Source organism: Mesoplodon bidens (assembly GCF_964165515.1).
Source record: "Mesoplodon bidens genome assembly, chromosome: 2".
In the NCBI taxonomy this organism is placed as follows: domain Eukaryota; kingdom Metazoa; phylum Chordata; class Mammalia; order Artiodactyla; family Ziphiidae; genus Mesoplodon; species Mesoplodon bidens.
This window is the reverse complement of record NC_138177.1, coordinates 64,459,264-64,479,392: the sequence shown is the minus strand read 5'-3', so window position 1 is coordinate 64,479,392 and position 20,129 is coordinate 64,459,264. Positions and strand designations below refer to the sequence as shown.

At 44.5% G+C, this 20,129-nt stretch overlaps 1 protein-coding gene across 1 annotated transcript in view; it reads right to left on the bottom strand.

Annotated features, from left to right (window-relative positions):
• Window positions 1-9,511: 9,511 nt before the first annotated feature.
• RXRG (retinoid X receptor gamma) overlaps window positions 9,512-20,129 on the bottom strand; it is a gene marked incomplete at both ends in the record, with an annotated part of 43,811 nt that continues 33,193 nt past the window's right edge. The window contains 4 exons of the mRNA XM_081225408.1: window positions 9,512-9,659; window positions 16,224-16,329; window positions 17,596-17,687; window positions 18,861-18,993. Coding sequence (XP_081081534.1) covers window positions 9,512-9,659; window positions 16,224-16,329; window positions 17,596-17,687; window positions 18,861-18,993 — 479 coding nt within the window. The remainder of the gene's footprint in view (window positions 9,660-16,223; window positions 16,330-17,595; window positions 17,688-18,860; window positions 18,994-20,129) is intronic.

Below are 20,129 nucleotides of genomic sequence, written 5' to 3'. Positions count from 1 at the left end.
ATGTTGCATTACTTTCTGCTGTACTGACTCAGTTATACATATATATATATTCTTTTCCATTATTGTTATCACAGGATATTGAATATAGTTCCCTGTGCTATACAGTAGGAACTTGTTGTTTATCCATGTACATTTTTAAAACATACAAAACAATACTATATATTTCCCATAGACGTGATATGTAGATGTAACAAATGGAAGGTGGATTTTCAAGGACCTACTATAAATACATAAGAAGAGGGTACCTTTGGGAGGATTTTGATTTGAGATAGCAGATGGAGGGGAAAAAGAAACAAAAGAAGTGCCTTGAGTGGTCTTCTTTGCAATCTATTGAGAAGGATAAACTCATTTATGCCCACTGGGGTTAGAAGCCAGTTATATAGCTCTATCATTTGACAGAACACTAACCCATAGCATAGTAGGTGCAGGTGCTCAAAAAACAATTTTTAATCTATTTGTTTTATCCTTTAAATTTTGGACTTTCTAAGATATAGGATCTTTCAGAATTTTCTCTAGAATCAGTGCTGAGAGCTCAGGGTGATCCCCTGCTTCCTTATAAGGTCATGGAATAAAATATCAATCAATTTCTAAAAGACATTATTGATTCAGTGAGGTAGAGAGAACCTTAGAGATCTTCTTGTCAGAATCTTTGACCCTGCCAAGGAAGGATATAAGTCCTGAGGGGTCCAGTAACTGCCCAAGGTCAGACATGGAGCCTGCTGCCTGTGACCAGAGGGGGACCCTAGTCTTCTGACTCCTTTTCCTTTGCTTTTTCCACCAGGTAGCCTGACATTAGCATTGCTACCTCCAAGTGTGCCACGACTTCAGCTTGCTCTGAATGTCCATGTCTGTCTCTGCACATTTAGGAAGGGTTGATCTAGCACTTTAACACTCTACACTGCAATTGGCACATGGCCTCTATAGGAAAAGAGCAACAGACCCTAGAACACAGTCCCATTGAAAACTCACATTCAGTCACTTTCAAAAGTCCCCAATTCTACCTCTGAGAAAGAAGTCTAATTGTCAGTGTTGCCATGGGAACGTCCCTTGTTGCACTGAACCAGTCCTGATGTGGCCTTTTCCTTGGACTCCATATGTAATATCTGTGGTTTAACAGTTACAGGTCTATGTTTCCTTTACCCAGAAGATTGTTCCTTCCCAGCTTAGATGGACTCCTGTTTCTAAGCATCCTCCATGAGATTCTCCATTCTTTCTTCTCTGAGATTCCTCTTCTGAGCCCATTTCTCCGGAAGCTAAACCTCCACTGAGTGAGTGCCTATTTGACCTTCTGAGTCTATTTGAGGTTCATTTTTCAAACTCTTATTTGTTTTCCATTTAAAAAATCCCGCCCCTCCTGGAAGCCGCTTTCTCCGGAAAGTGACTGTGATGCTCCGAGCCGGCAGCAGAGGGAGCCCATGCCTAACAATCTTGGCACTGAACGTCCAGCTGGGGCTGAGTGGGTTACAAGCATCCCGCAGCTGCGCTGACCGAGAAGATCCTCCCCTGGGGGCCTGGACCTGGGCCAGCTCAGTGTGGTCGGAGATGGCTGTGCGCTCCAAAACTGTCACGAGAGATATTTCCATGGAGTTTTCCATGGAGAGGGATGAGGGTCCTTTCCCAGATTCTCCTTCCCTGCCTGCCTTGGGGAAAGGGGGAGGGGAGTGCTTTCTATTCTGTTCCCTGCTCAGTCCCTCCCAGGAACGCCCTAAATTAATCCTGTATCAGGGGCCCCAATCTTTCTCCAGGGGGGAAGGCATTATTGGTTTTTTGCCTGAAGCCTTGAGATCATTTAGGGGAAGCATCCTCCAGGGCCTGAGTCCCAGTCTTTTGAATTACATCAGTGGTGACAAATTAGTACTCACATAGGGTATATTTGATTTTTTTGGAAGCAGCCAAATCTATTAAATAAGGGATGACATAAAGCTGGAGGTACGAAAGTACAGAGCCCAGAACCTAGTGTATAGTGGGTTCTGGGTAGATGGGGGTGACGTGAATCTGGGTCCGCTGGTAGTTATTGCAGTTGTCATTTAATGAGTTTTTTATTTAGAACCGTGAGACCATTTTTCTTAGGTGACCTTTAAATCGGTTCTGAAGACAAATGTAAAAGAGAACTATCCAAAGAATATATCATTGCAGCAAAAGTTTCGAAGATTTCAAACATACATGTGATTTGTTTGCCCAAGTTCCACATTTATTACAAAACACCTTATTATTTTATATTTGCTTATTGTATGTATCAATCCCTTAATCTACGTGTATTTCTTGGGCATCAGATACAAAGGTAGTGCTGAAGATATAGGACCAGAGACCCTGGAGTTCAGTGGCACTTGCTCTGCATTGGCAGTGAGGGTAGCTGAGGTCCTTATACTGCCCACCTGGAGGTCCTGGGGCAAGTTATGAATCTCTAGGGTCTCAGTTTCTTCATCTTTAAGGTGGAGATAACAAGGGCTCCCCTGCCTATTTCTCCGAGGCCAGATTACAATTGCAGACCTTTATGTGCTTTGTGAACTCCAGAATGCTATAGACATTTCATTTCTTAGTATCCTGTGATCCTTGTTTTTTCCATTTTCTCAATTATAAGTTCCTTGAAGGCAAAGAACGTGCCTCAACTTCCTGGTCACTGCCCACCATGCCATGAAGAGTAACTCAAAAGACTGTGGGGACCTTATACCTTCTGTTAGCAGTCTACCCAAGGCTGGTTTTCTGACTCGTGGCTCCAATGGGAAGGCTCCTGGGCTTGCTATGGAACTTCTACTTGCAACAGGCTGCCATCTATTGGGATTGAAGCCAAAGGTACCAATCTCACTAAACATGCTTTGAACACCACCTTGCACTCTGCTCAGAGTTGTTGTGGATACACAATTGAATCAGACATGATCTCTGCTCTCAAAGAGTTTACAAGTAAAGTGGATAGTACATACAAATGGCCAATAATGCAGAACACCATGTTATTATAATCAAAGCGGAGGCCCCAAATAACGATAAAATTACAAAGACAGAGAGACCAGGGCAAGCTTCCTAGGGTTGTTGCATTTGAGCTGGCCTTAGAGGATGAGTAGGCCTTGGATAAGTGCAACTGGTGCAGAAGTCGTGCCAGGCAGAGAAGACAATAGTCTTCTATTATCAGCAAAACATAGTCAGCAAAGACATAGTCAGCAGGCTGTTGGAGAAAGATTACACTGGGGGGAAGTGAGCGCTGGGCGACGTGTAAGAAAGAGAAAACTGGCAAGTTTTGCCTTGGGACCTAGCCTTGGGGGACCTTGATTTTCCTGCTGGAAAGCCTTGGCTCCTCTCAGAAGTGAAATGAAATCATTACAGCTGATGCACTCAGCTGAAGGGCTCAGATGGGCCATCTGGGCTGACTCCAAGGGGAAAGTGGGCATGGCATTGCCAAGGCAACCAAAGAAGGCAGAGTCAAGGTGGTGCAGGCCTGGCCCCAGTTTTGACCAGTGCGGTGGTACTGTGAAGCCTCTAATGTCAGTGGGATATAGACAGGAAAGGGCTTTCTTTCTTCCAGCTACAGCCTCCAAACTGCCCTGTGGTATCTCCTTTCTTTGCCCATTGATGGTGCCTCAGGCAATGCTTAGAACATTTCACTTTGGTCGTTAAAACATCCAGTCGAATCTGAACTTCAGTCTTACACTGAATTCAAAGTCCCTTCCCATTGGCCTGACCGCTGGCCCAGAGACCTGCTCTGGGAGGAAGGTGAGGACTATTCTTTCACTCTTCCTCCACCTTTCTCCCTCCTTCCTCTCCTGGGTCTTCCTTCTCTCTCTCCACCAGGGAATCGGGGCCCTGGAGGAAGGATGGGAAGACAGGGAAAGTTCTTAAGAAAGTTCTTAAGAATGGAGTGCTATCAGTGCCTTCGTGTAGCAAGTCCCCGCCAGATGTCTCTTGTTAGGGGCATATGTGAGTTCTTCAAGAGGCCCCGCTGGGATGTTACGCTGCCCAGTAACCAGGTATGGCCAATGCATGCTCAGCTTGACCTCCAGTTTGAGACGATGTCAAACTCTGTTTGACCCTTAGTCACTGCCCATAGGAGTTCAACCAGTGGCCTCTCACTAAGGGGGTCACTTGAAATTGACTGGCCGTTCCCTTGACCTTGGTACCTTTAGGGTATTCTAAGCATGACTTCCAGGATATTCACTTGACTGAAAGAAAATAACGCATCCTGGCCATACCAAGTACGGGGGATAAGGCATGCACTGCTGCCCTCTCTCTCTACCCCACCATCACCCTCAAGATGGACTCCTGTCTTCAGAGTGCTCTAGTCAAGAAGAAGGCATCAGTCTGTATGTTCACAGGTATCTCCTCTCCAAGCACTCTATCACCCCCATCAATGTGGCTCTGTGTTTCTGTCACTCAGCAAGCATCCAGCCAGGAATGAGGGACCAGCCTCCCCTTCTCATAGGTACCTGCATCCAGTCTCAGTGAAGGGGTTCTTTTCTGTCCCCTTCACTTGGCTTGGGTATCAGGGTCCCTTCCCTCTCCTGGGCCCCCTGAAGGGGTGGGGTAAAGCCACAGCATTGCCCCCGAGTACCCCTTATTCTTAAATTTCAATCCTCTATGAATATTGGCTCAGGAAGTATAGGGTAAAAGTCACAGAATCAGCTCAACATTTTTTTTCTTTTATTAAAGTATAGTTGCTGTACAATATTATGTAAGTTATACGTGTACAATATAGTGTTTCACAAATTTTAAAGGTTATACTCCATTTATAGTTATTATAAAATATTGGCTCTATTCCCTGTGCTGTACAATTAATATTTGTAGCTTATTTTATACCCAATAGTTTGCATCTCTTAATCCCTTACCCCTGTATTGCCCCGCTCCCTGCCACAGCCACAGGTAGCCACTAGTTTGTTCCCTATATCTGTGAGTCTGCTTCTTTTTTGTTATATTCACTAGTTTGTTTTATTTTAGGTTCCACATGTAAGTGATATCATACAGTATTTGTCTTTTTCTGTCTGACTTATTTCACTTAGCATAATGTCCTCCAAGTCCATCCATGTTGCTTCATATGCAAAATTTCATTCCTTTTTATGGTGAGTAGTATTCCATTGTATATATACCACACCTTCTTTAACCATTCATCTGTTGATGGACACTCGGGTTGCTTCCATACCTTGGCTGTTGTAAATAATGCTGCCATGAACACTGGGGTGCATATATCTTTTCAAATTAGTGTTTTTGTTTTTTACTGATATATACCCAGGAGTGGAATTGCTGGGTCATATGGTAGTTCTATCTTTACATTTTTGAGGAACCTCCAAACTGTTTTCCACAGTGGCTGCACCAATTTGCATTCCTACAAATAGCATACATCAGCTCATCTATCTTAATAAGTCCTGTGTGAAAGCATCTCGTAGTTCCTCTTTAGACTATGAGGGGACCTCCTGGCCTCACCTTGGGGCTTGAGCCAAAATTGTAAAACAATAGGAAAATTCCATTCCGTTTTCTGTTCCATTAGTGATGCTTGAGGGCAGAGTCCCACTGTCAGCACGATTGACATTTTGGGGCTGATAGTTCTTTGTTGTAGGGGGCTGCCCCGTGTGTCATAGATGTTTAGCAGCATCCCTGGCATCTACCCAATAGATCTCCCCCCCCCCGCCGCCCCCGTTGTGACAATCTCTTCAGACATTGTTAAACCTCCCATCCCCTGGGGGGCAGGGAGGTAGCAAAATTGCCTCCTGATGAGAACTACTGCCTAACAGAAAAAAGGAAGTCATTGAAAGTTTTTGAGCAAGGAAGTAACATAAAATTATCATCAAATATCATTTGATTAGTTTCACTGAATGATATGAACAGGAGTGGCCAAGGCCAAGAAATGCTTGCTGTGCAAGTGACATCTTTTTAATAACCCCTCATAACGTACAACATTACATACATTACATTATCTCACCCATTTCCACAGCCACCATCTGAGGAAGGTAGGGGACTGTGTTTCACTGATGAAGTGTAAACACAGAGGAGGAGGCTAATATGGGGAGCTATCAGGCTGAAGAATAAGTGTGCAGAGGAGAGAAGTGGAGAGGGGGTTTTCCATGGAGTCTAGGACTTTCTTTTCAGAGCAGGAATCCTGTAGAAAATATCTGGATCAGTAATAATAGGTACTGTAACTGAAATTAATTGAGAGCTGACCGTGTGCTGTGTGTCTCATAGATCCCCTCACTTAAATCTCTCAATAAGCCCCGTGAGGAGGTAATATTATTATTCCCAGTTTACAAAGTCTAAGTTTGCAAAAACTAAGTTCCAGGAGGTTAAGTCACTCAGTGATCAGAGATGGGATTTTAATGGAAGCTGCTGGGCTGACTCCAGAGCCCTTGTTTATAACCACGGCAACATCCTAAACTAGTTTCCAGCGTGTAACTCAGAACATAGGCTCTACAGTTTCCAAACCTCTTCCACTTGTGTAGCCTTTGCAGCTCACACAAGGCTCTCCCATGTGATGTGTAGTGTCAGCATTGATAGGTAAGTGGGTCCTTAGTCCCATTTTACTTATGAACATACGAACTAGAATACAGGTGTTAAACCAAAACTAGAAACCAGAATGGTTTGATTCTTTGCACAGTATTTTGGATGATCCTGACCAGAATGTGGAATAGAATGATCTGTAATCTCAGAGCCAGAGATTAAGTTTTAACTACAATCTCACACTTCAGAAGAAAATTAACTAATACTTTTACCCATCTTCTATGGCAGATACTATGATAAAAGCTTTGCACACATTATCTATATCATCTTGGCAAGAATCCTGGGGCAAAGAGTATAATCATCCCAATTTACAGATCAGGTCACTGAGGCTTGGCAAGACTGATGTCCATCACGAATGGCAAAATCAGGACTCAAACTCAAGTATGTCTTGTGCCAAGGTACATACATGCTCTTACACTGGGCTTCCTGCATCTTTTTATCTTTTATCCTTAAGAGGTGGGTATTATTATCTGATGTTTGCAAATAAGGGAAAGAAAGAAGAGCCAGAAAGGTAAAACAACTTCCTTCCAAACACAAGACCACCAGCAGGTGGATCCAGGAGCCAGGCTCTGGCTGGCTGTGTCCAGAATCCATACTCTTCACCCCGGAGCCTTGGGTTCCGGCTCCATGAGAACTCTTGGGAACACAAGACTGACTCCCCTGATTTTGTTATCTGTGTAAGTCAGCCTGGGGAGTATGGGGCTGTGAGTCTCAGGGAACATTAATCAGCATTGCTGGGACAATCTGTTCTCTCCATGAGCTGACTCCTCTAGTTGGTGACGTGAGCTGAATGAGGAAATTCTCTCTTCAGGGTTGTAGGCTCTAGAAGCTTCTTGTGGCTGCTGTGGATCAGAGCCTTAAAGAATATTGAACATTCACTCAGTTGCTCATCCTGGAGTGTGAGGGGGACCAGGTCAGGAAGGAGGTGGCCTTAGGGACCCCGAATGTCATGGGACCAGCCTGGGGAGAGATGCCTGCCCAGCTCCTGCCTAGCTCAGAGGGTTCTGTGGCAGCAATTCCAGGAGACACCACGTGATCTATGTTCAGACGCCCTGCTGGGCATTCATCAGCCTGAATTTTGCTCCAGGCAAGAGCTAGGGTTCAGTGAGGAAGGGATCAAATACTGGAATGGAACTCGGGTTACCACACCTGGGGCATAATGGGTTTCCATGGAAGCCCCATGTTACCTATAAGGCAGCTGAAGGTGTCCAGTGAGTTATGCTGGCAGAGGGAAGAGGTCAGGGAGCCCAGCATTAAATTCTAGTCTCCTCTCATCCCAATCATTTTCATCATGGTTCACGAATAAATGCAGATGAAAAACAAAAGGAAAAAAAAGCATAATTGATTTTAATTCCATTGCTTAATGTCCAAGTCTAAGGGATCCCTAAACTTTTTTTTCACAGGAATAAAGCAATTTTTATTTCTTCAAAATTGCATGATCACTGATGAATATATTTGGACTGGAGAGTTAGCCCTGGGGTTTTTCTGAGAGGACAACTTGCTGATGCAGAATGACGCAGCTGCCTTGCTGATGCGGAATGACGCAGCTGCCATCACAAAAACCTTTAGGGAATTCTTTCCAGTTGTGTGGAACCCAATTCAACAACACACTTTTACTATGTGCCTACTGCATGCCAGACACCAGGTCAGGTTCTGGTGGTATGAAGAAGGTAAGCCATGTGCAGCTGTTCAGGTTGTATACTCTACAACCCTAAGGGGCATAGAATTGTGTATCCATTAAGTCTTGTTTCTGCAGATGGCAGGAGGGTGACTTGAACAAGATGGGCTGTATAGGCTAGCTGTGATGTCAGTTAGACACAATTTCTACCCTCAAGGAGCTCACTGTCCAGCAGACAGCAGGGCTCTAAGACACTAGGTGATCATAGGCTAGAAGCTGGAAGAGCTTTTCTCTCTTCCCCTTTTAACACATTATTGACCGGGGGATTTTTGCAGAAACTAATGCCTGTGGCCAGCAATTTGTTATGTAAGTGAATATTGAAACACTCCGGTCAACAACGTTTGGGTAACAAAAGACGTATTAATATGTCTCTGGTCAGTAAGTTGTTAAGAACAGGCTACATATAGTTAGATAATGATGGAAAACAAATTTGGTGCACTCTGGTCTTTTTGTTATTGTTGCTAGTTAAGGACAGAAAGTCCATTCCTTTACCATTACCACCTCCCACCCACTCCCAGGACCCGTGTCTTCCCCCTTCAAGAGCACATCTTCTCTAACCTAAATAGGAAAAGAATTTGAAGAAGAATAGATACATGTGTATGTATAACTGAATCACTTTGCTGTACACCTGGAACTAACACAACATTGTTAATCAACTATGCTCCAATATAAAATAAAAATTAAAAACAAAAGAGCATCTACTCTTGCCCTTATACTCCATTACCCCCAGTCAGGACAAGGCTGTTAGTACTCATTATTCTTAGGAGGAAAAGAGCAAAAAACAAACAAACAAACAAAAAACCAAGCTGGCTCTGAAAGACAATGTTTCTTCCCAATCTCTCCAGGGGCTACCCTGAGGCAAAGCTAGCTGTGCCCAGCTTAGACATGGGGTATCTAACTATGGGATTTATTGTTTCAGGACCCCAGCCCCAGCCCCCATTCCTAACCCCCCATACCTTTCCTCCCACATCTGAGATAACTGCCCTGCTGCACAATAATTCACCCCATGCTCCAAGCAGTGCCAATATCACATATATTACTTTATTATTTGGTCATTGGCTTTCCAATGCAAGTGAAAAAATAATTTAAACTAATTATATGTACAGAGGCTTGGTTAGTTTTCCCAAGAACTTCCAGAAAGATCCCCAGCCCCTTAGATAGCAAAGAAGGGTTACCGTTAACATCTATACAAAACTCCACCTATAAAAGTCGCATGTGTAGAAAGGTTTCTTTATTATAAGCATCACGTTTGGGGAACAGGAAGGGTTGGGGGTGGGGGGTGGAGGAACGTGTGCAGGGGGGTGGTCCACACACACCTGCCCTGACTAGTCCTGTGTAGGAGACTGTGGCTGGTGAGGCTCAGGTGATCTGCAGTGGGGTCTCCAACATCTCCATTAGGAAGGTGTCAATGGGTGTGTCCCCGATGAGCTTGAAGAAGAAGAGGTGCTCCAGGCATTTCAAGCCGATGGAGCGCAAGGCTGGGAGGCGCAGCAGCAGCTTGGCAAACCTGTGGAGAAGCAAGGAGACATTAAGAACTGGGGAACCAGCATGCACGGGGCAGCTGCTGGCATGAGGCAGCTCATTTGGTCTTCTTGACCAATCTGTGATTAGAAGAAAGAGCCTGGTTGGGGAGACTAAGGCAGTTGGAGAATCTGTAATCCTGGAGAGCTTCAGAAATAGGCTAGAGGTCTTGTTATGCTTCTTAGAGGTGGAAGTTGGATCCTGTGACCTCTTGAGAATCTCTTGAATTATGTGGCCACATCCCAGAATTGCCCTCAGCACCCCCATTCGTGGTGGGCGAGAGGAAGAGCTAGCCTACTGATGCTGACTCACATGTCCAACCCTAACCAGCTGGTGTTCCTTACATTCTCTGTGCCTGGGGATTCCTGGGAAGATTGGCCAAAGCATTTAGAACAGCACAGCACAGCAGATGTGCAGAATCCACAGGGGCTCTCACCACTGGCTGAACGTGTTTGTGTACAAACCACGCACCAGGCAGTGAGATAGGTTCTGGTATCCAGGAAGAGCCCCCCACTCTCCGGACCAGCAGTTCTCATCTCCTCGCCAGACTATGCTTTTCCTCATACCACACTTACTTTAAGCAATGCAACCTCAATGTGCCTCAGTTACCACATTTCTGTTACCCATTTATAACCACTATGTACATCAGCTTCGTAGTCTGTGCTCACTTTTATTTTGTTTTGTTTATTTTTTTTAATTTTTTTGTCTAAGTGACTTTCTTTTCTAAATTTTTTGAAACTTTTTATTGAAATATAGTTGATTTACAATGTTGTGTTAGTTTCAGGTGTACAGCAAAGTGACTCCATTATATATATATATATATACATATATATATATATATATACATATATATATTCTTTTTTAGATTCTTTTCCATTATAGGTTATTACAAGATATTGAATATAGTTCCCTGTGCTATATAGTGGTCCTTGTTGGTTGTCTATTTTATATATAGTAGTGTGTATATTTGAATCCCAAACTCCTAATTTATCCCTCCGCCCCCTTTCACCTTTGGTAACCATAATTTCTTTTCTATGTCTGTGAGTCTATTTCTGTTTTGTAAATAAGTTCATTTATATCAATTTTTTAGATCCCACATATAATCAGTGTCATATATTTGTCTTTCTCTGTCTGCTTTACTTCACTTAGTATGATGATCTCTAGCCACTACAGAGAATAGTATGCAGGTTCCTTAAAAAACTAAAAATAGAGCTACCATACGATCCAGCAATCCCACTCCTGGGCATATATCCGGAGAAAATTCTAATTCAAAAAGATTCATGCACCCCAATGTTCACTGCAGCACTGTTTACAATAGCCAGGTCATGGAAGCAACCTAAATGTCCATCAGCAGACGAATGGATAAAAAAGATGCAGGGTGTGTGTGTGTATACACACACACACACACACACACACAATGGAATATTACCCAACCATAAAAAATAATGAAATAATGCCATTTGCAGCAACATGGATGTGCTTACCTTTCAGTTAGGAAGAGAGAGAGACAGAAAATAGTAGCCTTCACCCCTGAGGGGCCCACAGTCTGGAGAGATAATACCCACACCCATGCATACACACACACTCACATATGCCTCCCACACATGTGCACACACACACCCTCACCACTCTCACACATACACACAAGTGTGCACACACATTCACTCGCACTCTTATACACCCTCACACACATGAGCTTGCACATATTCACATGTGTAAAAGTATACACACACATTCTCCTCCATTCTCACCTGCCCTCACACACTGGTACACCCACACACACAAATGCATGTGTACACACACACACACACACACACTCTTCTATAATTAAGGACCTTAGTTGTAAGGCTTACCAAAGGGAAAGAGACTAGTGTGTGAAGGAATTAGCCTCACACATACAGAGTCCTTTTCAGGCTCCTCAATCTCCCACATTTCCAACATGCTTCTGTGGTCCTTCTTCATCTCTCAAAATCCTTTTTGCCAGTGAAGCTTATTTTTAATGTTATTACTGATAATGACTGGAAATCAAATCACTCTAATCACAATTTCCAATAAAAAGTACAGGAATCGAAATCTTGTTAGTCATGGTGGCCTTAAATCAGCAACTTCCGGTTGGGCCGGATCTTCACTGGCCGTCACAACATTATTTCACAAGAAGTTTTCAAATTGGAGTTTTAATACTCCTCGAAAATGCATATAGGTCTATATTCATGCCAAAAGAAGTTTTAAGGAAATGTGACAATATAAGAAGAACAGAGTGGCACCATCTAAAAAGGTAAGAATTACCTCCCTACATGGAAAAATTAAAGGTCTATACCAAGGCCAACACACACCTTCAAAACGTTTGATTAGAAAGCCTCTAAGTGGGACTTCCCTGGCTGTCCAGTGGTTAGGGTTGTGTATTTCCACTGCAGGGAGCACAGGTTTGATCCCTGGTCAGGGAACTAAGATACCACAGGCCTCTCGATGTGGAAAAAAAAAAAGGAAGCCTCTGAGTGCATCTGAATGGTATCACCATTAGATAAGAACAAGGAAGCTGAGCTCCTGGTCAAGGCTCTGCCACGAAAGAGGTTTCTGTAATTAGGCAAAGAAAACGGCTTCTTTATAAAATGTGAAGTTAGGCTGACATTAGCTCTGAAAATGTATTTTTTTACTCTAAAAATGCCAAAGTTTTACAATGTGTAAAATGCTAACCATTCTAGATGCAAACTATTATATATAGAATGGATAAACAGCAAGGGCCTACTGTATAGCACAGGGAACTATATTCAACACCCTGTGATAAACTATAATAAAAAGAATATGAAAAAGAATGTATATATATATGTATATATATATATATATATATAACAATCACTGTGCTACACAGCAGAAATTAACACATTGTAGATCAACTATACTTCAATAAAATAATTTGTAAAAATGCTAACCACAAGACTGCTGTCTTTGCTGTCTGTCCCAGGTTTGGGAGCTAATATCAGGATGTAGAAATAAACACACCCGCTAATAGCCATAGCCACAGGGCGGCCGTCGCCTTCCTCGCTCACATGTTTGGCAACAAGGGGGACTCACAGCCTCTGAAGGCACCTGCTGTGTGAGAGAGAGAAGGTTCCTGCAAGCTCTGCCCCCTCCTGAGTTTTGATCTCTGCTTCTGGCTAGAGGAAGCAGAACTAGCCCCTGTGAGGTGTACTTCTGAAAAATCTCCACGGAGTGGCAGCCCTCCACCACCAAGAAAACGGCCTTGACAGGGCTGTGTGCCACCAGGAACCCCCTCAACCACTTTCTGCAAACCAGAGGTGACCAGCCTTCGGCACACTTGCCCACCTGGTTGAGCCAAGTGACATCCCTGATGGACCTGCTCAGCTTCAGGGTGGTCACCCGCTGTCCAGGCTGTACTGGATGCACCCAAGGGACATGCAGGGGCCCAGTCCCTGCACTCCCTCCCTGAACTCCCAGGCCCTGCCCTGGGCCAGGCAACAAGTGTTGGCATCTCTGCCTAGTGCCTGGGGGCTGCCCAGGCCCCTGGCAGTCCCCTTCTTGGGAAAACAGGCAAGTTCCAAAGTTTTTAAAGTGTTATTCATTAGAAACAATCTAAATGTCAACCACAGAGTGATGACTAGATACATTAGGCTACAGCCATCCTGTGAAATATTACAAAATCATTGAAAATAAGAATTTTGTACTTTTCAATATCTGATAAAATGCCTAAAATAGCTAATGAAGCAAAATAATACACCAAACCATATGATTTCAGATCTGTAAATATACATTTCTACGTATGCATACATTGATACACAAAGCTGCTAGAAAGAAATATACCTCCCGAATTTACAATCAGTTTATATTACCCTATTTATTTAAAAACATTTTCCTTATTTCCTACCAAAGCATGCTTGGCTTTTATAATAAGATAAAAAAGAGTTCTGTAACGAAACTGAGTTATTTTTAATGAGGTGGATAGACCTAGAGTCTGTCATACAGAGTGAAGTCAGTCAGAAAGAGAAAGACAAATACCGTATGCTAACACATATATATGGAATTTAAGAAAAAAAAAAGATGTCATGAAGAACCTAGGGATAAAACAGGAATAAAGACACAGACCTACTAGAGAATGGACTTGAGGATATGGGGAGGGGGAAGGGTAAGCTGTGACAAAGCGAGAGAGAGGCATGGACATATATACACTACCAAACATAAGGTAGATAGCTAGTGGGAAGCAGCTGCATAGCACAGGGAGATCAGCTTGGTGCTTTGCGACCGCCTGGAGGGGTGGGATAGGGAGGGTGGGAGGGAGGGAGACACAAGAGGGAAGGGATATGGGAACATATGTATATGTATAACTGATTCACTTTGTTATACAGCAGAAACTAACACACCATTGTGAAGCAATTATACTCCAGTAAAGCTGTAAAAAAAAAAAATGAGTTCTATGTTTTTTGTTTGTTTGTTTGTTTGTTTGTTTTGTGATACGCGGGCCTCTCACTGTTGTGGCCTCTCCCACTGTGGAGCACAGTGTCCGGACGCGCAGGCTCAGCGTCCATGGCTCACGGGCCCAGCTGCTTTGCGGCATGTGGGATCTTCCCGGACCGGGGTATGAACCTGTGTCCCCTGCATCAGCAGGCGGACTCTCAACCACTGCACCACCAGGGAAGCCCAAGAGTTCTGTTTTTTAAAGAGGTAAACAGCACTACCTAGAGCCAAGTCCAGGAAAAGGATGAATATGAGCCTTCCTAGTTCTAATGCCCTGCACACAATATGTGCACACAGACACACACACACAAACACACACACACACACACAAACATGAGTAATGCTGCCTTACAGCTGGGAGATTCGGTGGATGTCATCCAGCACAGGGCTTTCAGTCAGCTCTCATTGGCCAGAAGCTGAGCTGATGCTGGCAGCCAGGCCTTGCTTGTTGGGTAGGGCTCTTTCAATCTCACCCATTTCAGATGTAGGAGAGACTGCCAGGTGCCTATCAAAATCCATTCTCCCCTTCTTCCTTGGCATCCAGCTGCACACATTCTCCAATCTCCTTGGCTAGCTGGTCCATGTGACCAAGTTTTAGCCAATGGAAGTGAGTAAAGGGAGGGGGTACCCTTTCCACGTCAATGTGTTGCCCATATAGCCTCACCTGTGTGCTCCCTCTCCTCTTTCCCTTCCACCATCAGCATACAAAACACAATGAGAGGGCTTCCCTGGTGACGCAGTGGTTGAGAGTCCACCTGCTGATGCAGGGGACATGGGTACGTGCCCTGGTCTGGGAGGATCCCACATGCCGCGGAGCGGCTAGGCCCATGAGCCATGGACGCTGAGCCTGCGCATCCGGAGCCTGTGCTCTGCAATGGGAGAGGCCGCAATAGTGAGAGGCCCGCGTACCGCAAAAAAAACCAAAAAACAAAAAACAATGAGACTCGGCAACATGGTGTAACCCCAGGAAGGAAGGAGCCTGGGTCCCTAAGCGATGGTGTGGAAGAAAGTCACCGCACTAGACTGATTACCCATCCAGGACTGATTTGTGAGGAAGAAGTAAACTTGTGTTCAACTATTGATATTTGGGAAGTCTGTTGTCACAGCTTAGTCTCCATAACACACAAGGCCTACACACATTGTATCAACTGGCTGGACCCCACTCACACAGATGCATTCATTGCCTGTGATGAAAAATGAGCTCAGCCTCTTCTGGACAACTGAGAGATAGTGGCTCATGATCCAGGAAAAATGGGCTAATGGAAATTAGACTCCACAGAGGAATAAAAGTCATCAGTGAGAATTGGGAGCATAGGTAATTAATCCTAAAAACAAACTCATGCCTTTAAAGAAGTTTTTTTTCAAGTTTCATTTTCCATTTTCTGTGAGGTTTGAGGATCATATTCTCTCTTTTTAACTAGAGTTAGTGGAGGAGGAAAACTTTTATTCAGCTGTATTTGGGGGAAACATTTGGCAAAAGGATTTTTTAACCACTCAGGAATACTGGTAGATGGCCTCAGAGATCCTCTGACCCATGTCTTCCTTTTCAAACAAGAAGCCCAGACCCAGGACCTTGCCAGGGGCTACAGATGGCACCCTCGGGGCCAGTGGTCACCTCTCTTGGGTACCAAAGCCTGTACCTTTTACTGCAGGGGGGCTTCCATGAGGGCAAAGCAGAAAGCAATGCAGTCACACTGAAAAGCACAAGCTCTTCGAAATCAGACAAACTTGGGTTCACAACCTGCCCCACCATGCACCAGCTCTGTGACCCTGGGCAAGGTTCCTTTCTCAGCCTTGGGGCCTCTTTAGAAATTGGAGCTAAGGATTCCCAACATCGTTCGTTCACTGGGGTGTTCATTCAACATTTAAAGATGAATACTAATTGTTAAGCTCTGATGCCAAAGTGGTGAACAGTGGGTGAACAAGACGGACAAGACCTCCAGTTTCATGGAGCCAGTGTCTGAGTAGCTTTGAGACGGTTGTGACAAAATCTAGACAGTGCCTGCTGCATGTCGCCATTCATTAATGGCAGATCAGAAGAGTTGCTGCGGTTGTTACCGTTCTTCCAGGACTCCCTCACCTGCCTGGTTGTTCCGGGTACTTCTGCTTGGTGTAGGCCTCGAGGGTGGCATAAACCTTCTCTCGCAGAGTCTCCACCTCAGAGGGGTTGGATAGACCCTTGGCATCTGAAAAAGACAGCTGATTCAACCTCTCCTTACACATCTCTGCGGGACACCCTTCTACAGAGTCTGTCCCCATTCACACAGGCCACCTCCCGCAGAGTTACGAGAGACACGCTGGATGGGGGACATTGTGAAATACACAAAGCCAGCCCTTTGTGCCCTCACACCTCCTTCCTGTGCCCAATCTACCCAATAAACTCTTGGAGCAAAGGTACGCACGGCTGACTCCAAGGAGGAGAGTTTTCTTTTATCCGGGCCATTCTAGAAATACTACCTTCACACATTTATTGAGTGCTTACTATGTGCTAAGCATGGACTGAATAAAGAGATGGGGTACAAAAACCCGACAGATCCACATCCTGCATCAATTAACAGACCACCTAATTCAGGAGATGAAGCATATGCCTCAATTACTATGTAATTCTGAATACTCATCTTTCTTGACCCACAGCAGCATCTGAAGAAGCTGATCACTTCCTCCTTCTTGAAACGCTTTTCCTCCCTGGGCCCCCCAGGACACTACTCTTTGGTTCGTCCCTGTCTGACTCACTGCCCCCTCTCAGGCTTCTTTGCTGGCTCTTCCTTTTCTCTGCAACCTCTAAATATCACCATGCCCCAGGGCTTAGCCCTCAGCCCTCTGCTCTGCAATGCCGCTACTTTACTCCTGGCCTCAGAGCCTTGCATGCCAGGTCTAGGCTGATAGCTCTCAAATGCACATCTCTGGTTCTGCCTCTTCTCTGAAATCCAGACTCACATAAACAATTGCTTCCGGGAGAGCCACTCTTGGACGCTTACTATCCATCTCAGATTCTCATGTCCAAAGTCCTGATTCCTAGCCACCCACCCTTTGAACTGCCATTTCAGTAAATGAAATCTCTGTTTTTCCGAGTGTTCAAGAAAACAAAATGAAAAATTCTAAGAATTATATTTAATACCTCTCTTTCTTTCACACCCTATCAACAAATCCCATTGGCTCTGCCTAAAAATATATGTAGAACCTGACCACTTTTTACCGCCTTCTTTGCTACTACTCTAGCCCTCTGGCATCTCTCGTCCCCCCCACTTACCCCCAAACATGCACACTCCACGCCCATTTGAGACCCTTTTCAAGATGGCTCGAGGAGCAGAGGCCATGAAGAGTTGACTCTTTGTCCTCCCGAGGATAGGTCTCCTGGTCCTCCCTTATCTGCCTCTGCTGAGCTAGAGGACTAGAGAACATCAGAGCACTGGGGGCCGACCATGGAGGAGAGCTAAGCACGACATACTCACCTGGGTTAAATAGCACGATGGCTCGTAGGCACCCCAGCTCCGACTTATCCATCTGCATGTCTTTCATTTTGGAGACCAGCTCAGTCAGAACTCTGTTCACAGCAAACAATGGCAGGTGATGAGAAAATCATGAATACCAGGCCAAGGGCTGATAAAATGAATGCAACAAATATTTATTGTGTACCCACCCCATTTTCCAGTAGATGCGCCAGGTACTAGGGGCACAGAGATGAATAAGATACAGTCCCTGATCTCAAAGAGCTCACAGTTTAATTAAAGAAACAGACACAGAAGCAATACGTAGCAGCAACACAAAGCCAATAACTGCCATGATCAAAGTCCCAGGGAGCACCAAGGATGAGGCAGTGAACACAGAGAGGGAGCTGGAAAGGCAGCCTAGAGGATTTGGGAATTGGCAGAAATGCAACGGGCAAAGCAGGGTGAGGGCATCACATGTCTGGAAGAACACCGCAAAGGACGGCGTTCCGTGACAGGGCAGAAATTTCTAGACACCATCAAGAGGTGTCAACTGAAGACCATGATGGTCTCCATGTGGAACATGTTGTGGGAAAAGGCAGGGAAGGAGTAGGGACATCTTAGATGGACATGCACATGGCCCTGGAAGACCATTTATGATGGGGTTGGGAAGGGACCACAGGGCCCTGGCATTGGACAGAGAGACTATTTTCAATCTTACTCTTCCTTTCCCAGTTCTCTATCCTTTCACCCACCCATTCGTCTCTCATCTCTTTAAATCACCTGGCTTAATTTTCCTTTAGAACCATTTAAGGCACAGAATCCCAGACTGAGGCTATCGCTCTTATAGCAGGATTCCTCCAGAGACCCTGGTGCAGAGACCAGCAAAAACCTCAGCTCATCTTTCCCAGGTTCCTAAAGTCAGATCCTAAACCCTCATTCCCATCCAGGCCCCCTTGGATAAGCAGTTCAAACTCCCCACTCCCACCTTACTAGGTAATGTCAATAATACAGTCTCTTCCCTGGAAACCTTTAGGGACAATAGGGTCTTTCATCTGCCAGCAACTCTGTTGGCCTCTGACTGACTCCATCTCCTTGGATTATCATTTCTTTTAATCCCTTTCTCATTCCCCAGGTTTATGTTTTCATGTGCTGAAGGGTCTCTGCTTCCAGCCAGTACAGCTGATTGGGCTGTCCATACTACATCCCAGCACTACCCACAAGTACACACACACATGCACACATGTATACACAAACACATACAAGCGCCGGAAGCAGAATAGAGCCACCTGTCAAAGATGGAGCCAACCCCAGCACTGTGGGCACTGCTCCGGTGGACGTGTAAACCCGTGGCCAGAAGGATGCCATCCTGCACAGAAACCGAGCGGTGGGAAAAGGAGGCGATCAGCAATTCATTCCACCCTGCAAGAATAAGAAGGAGGCCTTGAGGGAAACCTGACCACACTCTTGCTTCATTGATAATCATCCAAGACATGTATTATTATCCTTTGGAATAAAAGCAGAACCAGAAATCCAGGGAGGTCAAAAACTAGTTCCAGACGACATCACTAATTAGTGAGGGAACAAAGGGTAAGACTGGGGTCCCCTGACTCATGGGTATGCTCCTCCCCCACAGTCTCCCCAATGCAGCCCAGGATGGCAGCTTGAGGACAAGAACTCTTTTTTTCCCTCCAGTCCATCAACAAATATGGATTGAACACTTAATGGGTAATGGTCACTATGTTATCTGCCATGGTAGATAAAGCCAGTATACCCCGCAGTGTCTGCCCCCAGGACCTCACAACCTAGTTTTACTTCTTAGGCGTTGTTTAGTAGCACCCAGCACGGCATGTAGCTTTCCATTGACACTCAGGGATCGCCTATTATCTAATAGGGATGAAATAAGTGGACTGGCTCCCCAGGCTCAGCGAATCTTCATGAAATTTCCCTGCTGGCTCCATGACAAAGAGGAGATTTGGCATATGTCAACTGCATAGTGTCCCAGAAATGGGAGGCTAGAGAGATTACAGCATGTAGAATCTTAAAATAGGAAGGGACCCTGGAATCCATCTAGTAAAAGCCTGAGCAAAAATCTTTGGCTTCCCCTATTTCACCTGTGAAATGGGAATATCTCTATTTTCCAATTTCATAACAGTAATGAGGCACAGCTTCAGATTGTCTCGAATAACAATTGTTTAACTGTCTTTGAAAATTAAATGCAAATTATAATGGCTGCATAAAATTTGCATGGAAAAAGAGCCTTTCTTGGTCACTAAAAGGATTCTAGGAAGCAGTTTAAGAGACCAATGGACAGAAAAATCTCATTAAATAGAAAATTCTCACCTTCTTGTAAACATGCCTTGTTTTTTAAATTATGTGCGCGTTTAAAAACTTATTTTTCTCTGATAATAAAATGCCTGTAGAAACTAATAAAAATTTTGTTAAGTATAAAAGAGAACATTTAAATATTAAAAAAAAGAAAAAGAGTCTTACTCCTCCATTAACAGTGTTTCATTTGGAAATGAAAGTTTTGGGGGAGGGCCATCCAAATTTCAGAG